The following is a 925-nucleotide window of genomic DNA, read 5'->3' on the forward strand; positions in this document are numbered from 1 at the left end:
CCCCCCCTTTTCTATTCCACAACCTTCCTCCCCACAGCACAGACACTACCACCCTTCCTCACTCCAAACCCTCCCTCTACCAATGGCCCACCTCTCTGCCTCCTGCTCTCTTCTCCCTTCCCACACCCTCGCAGGGGTCGCTCCTCTCCCTCTCCAGGCGCTCACCAAAGTCACACCGTCCCTACCTTCCCGATACCCGTGATGCCCTCCACCCTGTCCAGGGGTACCGAGCCCTGATGACAGGCAACGCCCCACAGCACCTTTCGGTGCCCATCGATGTCAGGTGCAGGCCATGAGGTTTGGAAGGGCTGCGGCTGTGTGCCATGGGGAGGGGGGGTTGGGGGGTCGGTGTGCCACTTGGAAGGGTGGGTGCTGTGGGGGTGGGTGCAGCCCTCACCTCGCGTGTAGAGCTCAGCCTTCCTGCGGTCCCTCTCGATGAACACGGCTGTGGCCAAGAAGGCAGCCCCTCCCATCGCCCCTACAAAGCAGCAGATCATCAGAGCGTACTCCAGGCTCCGGAACTCTGCCAAGTACGAGTCTGGGCGGGAACGCTGGATCGCATCTGAGATCTGAACAGACAGAGAGAGAGACAGGGAGAGGTCAGAGGCCGAGTGTTGGGTGTTGGCAGGGACCAGGGAGGTGCGGCATGATGAATGGGGCCATGTGCCCTGAGGACCTCTCTTTGGCTTGGGGCGTTTATTCTTGCCCTTCCTGCCTGAAGAGTGTGCATGAGCATGCATGCCAATCCCTCTGCAAGTGTGGGTCAATTTGTGCATACCTGGATCTCTGTGAGAATGAGACAGAGTTTGCAGGCCTGTCACAGACTGCATGTAATAAACAGACCACATGCGAGAGAGGGCGCGGGGGCACGGGGGGCCGGGCGGACGGAGCCACCTCCCAGGGCCCTGCCAACACCCAACACTCG

At 61.1% G+C, this 925-nt stretch overlaps 1 protein-coding gene across 1 annotated transcript; it reads right to left on the bottom strand.

Moving 5' to 3' along the window:
* Positions 1 to 25: 25 nt before the first annotated feature.
* On the bottom strand, positions 26 to 818 carry LOC125481161. Its single transcript, XM_048592359.1, has one exon. The coding sequence runs from the start codon at positions 774 to 776 to the stop codon at positions 171 to 173; it is 606 nt and encodes a 201-aa protein (XP_048448316.1). The 5' UTR covers positions 777 to 818; the 3' UTR covers positions 26 to 170.
* Positions 819 to 925: the final 107 nt, after the last annotated feature.

This window comes from Rhincodon typus, unplaced genomic scaffold, assembly GCF_021869965.1.
Source record: "Rhincodon typus isolate 14 unplaced genomic scaffold, sRhiTyp1.1 hic_rhity00001073, whole genome shotgun sequence".
NCBI lineage: Eukaryota > Metazoa > Chordata > Chondrichthyes > Orectolobiformes > Rhincodontidae > Rhincodon > Rhincodon typus.

Excerpts from the sequence above, each read along its gene's own strand:
- LOC125481161 (XM_048592359.1), bottom strand. The coding sequence starts at position 776 with ATGCACAAATTGACCCACACTTGCAGAGGGATTGGCATGCATGCTCAT.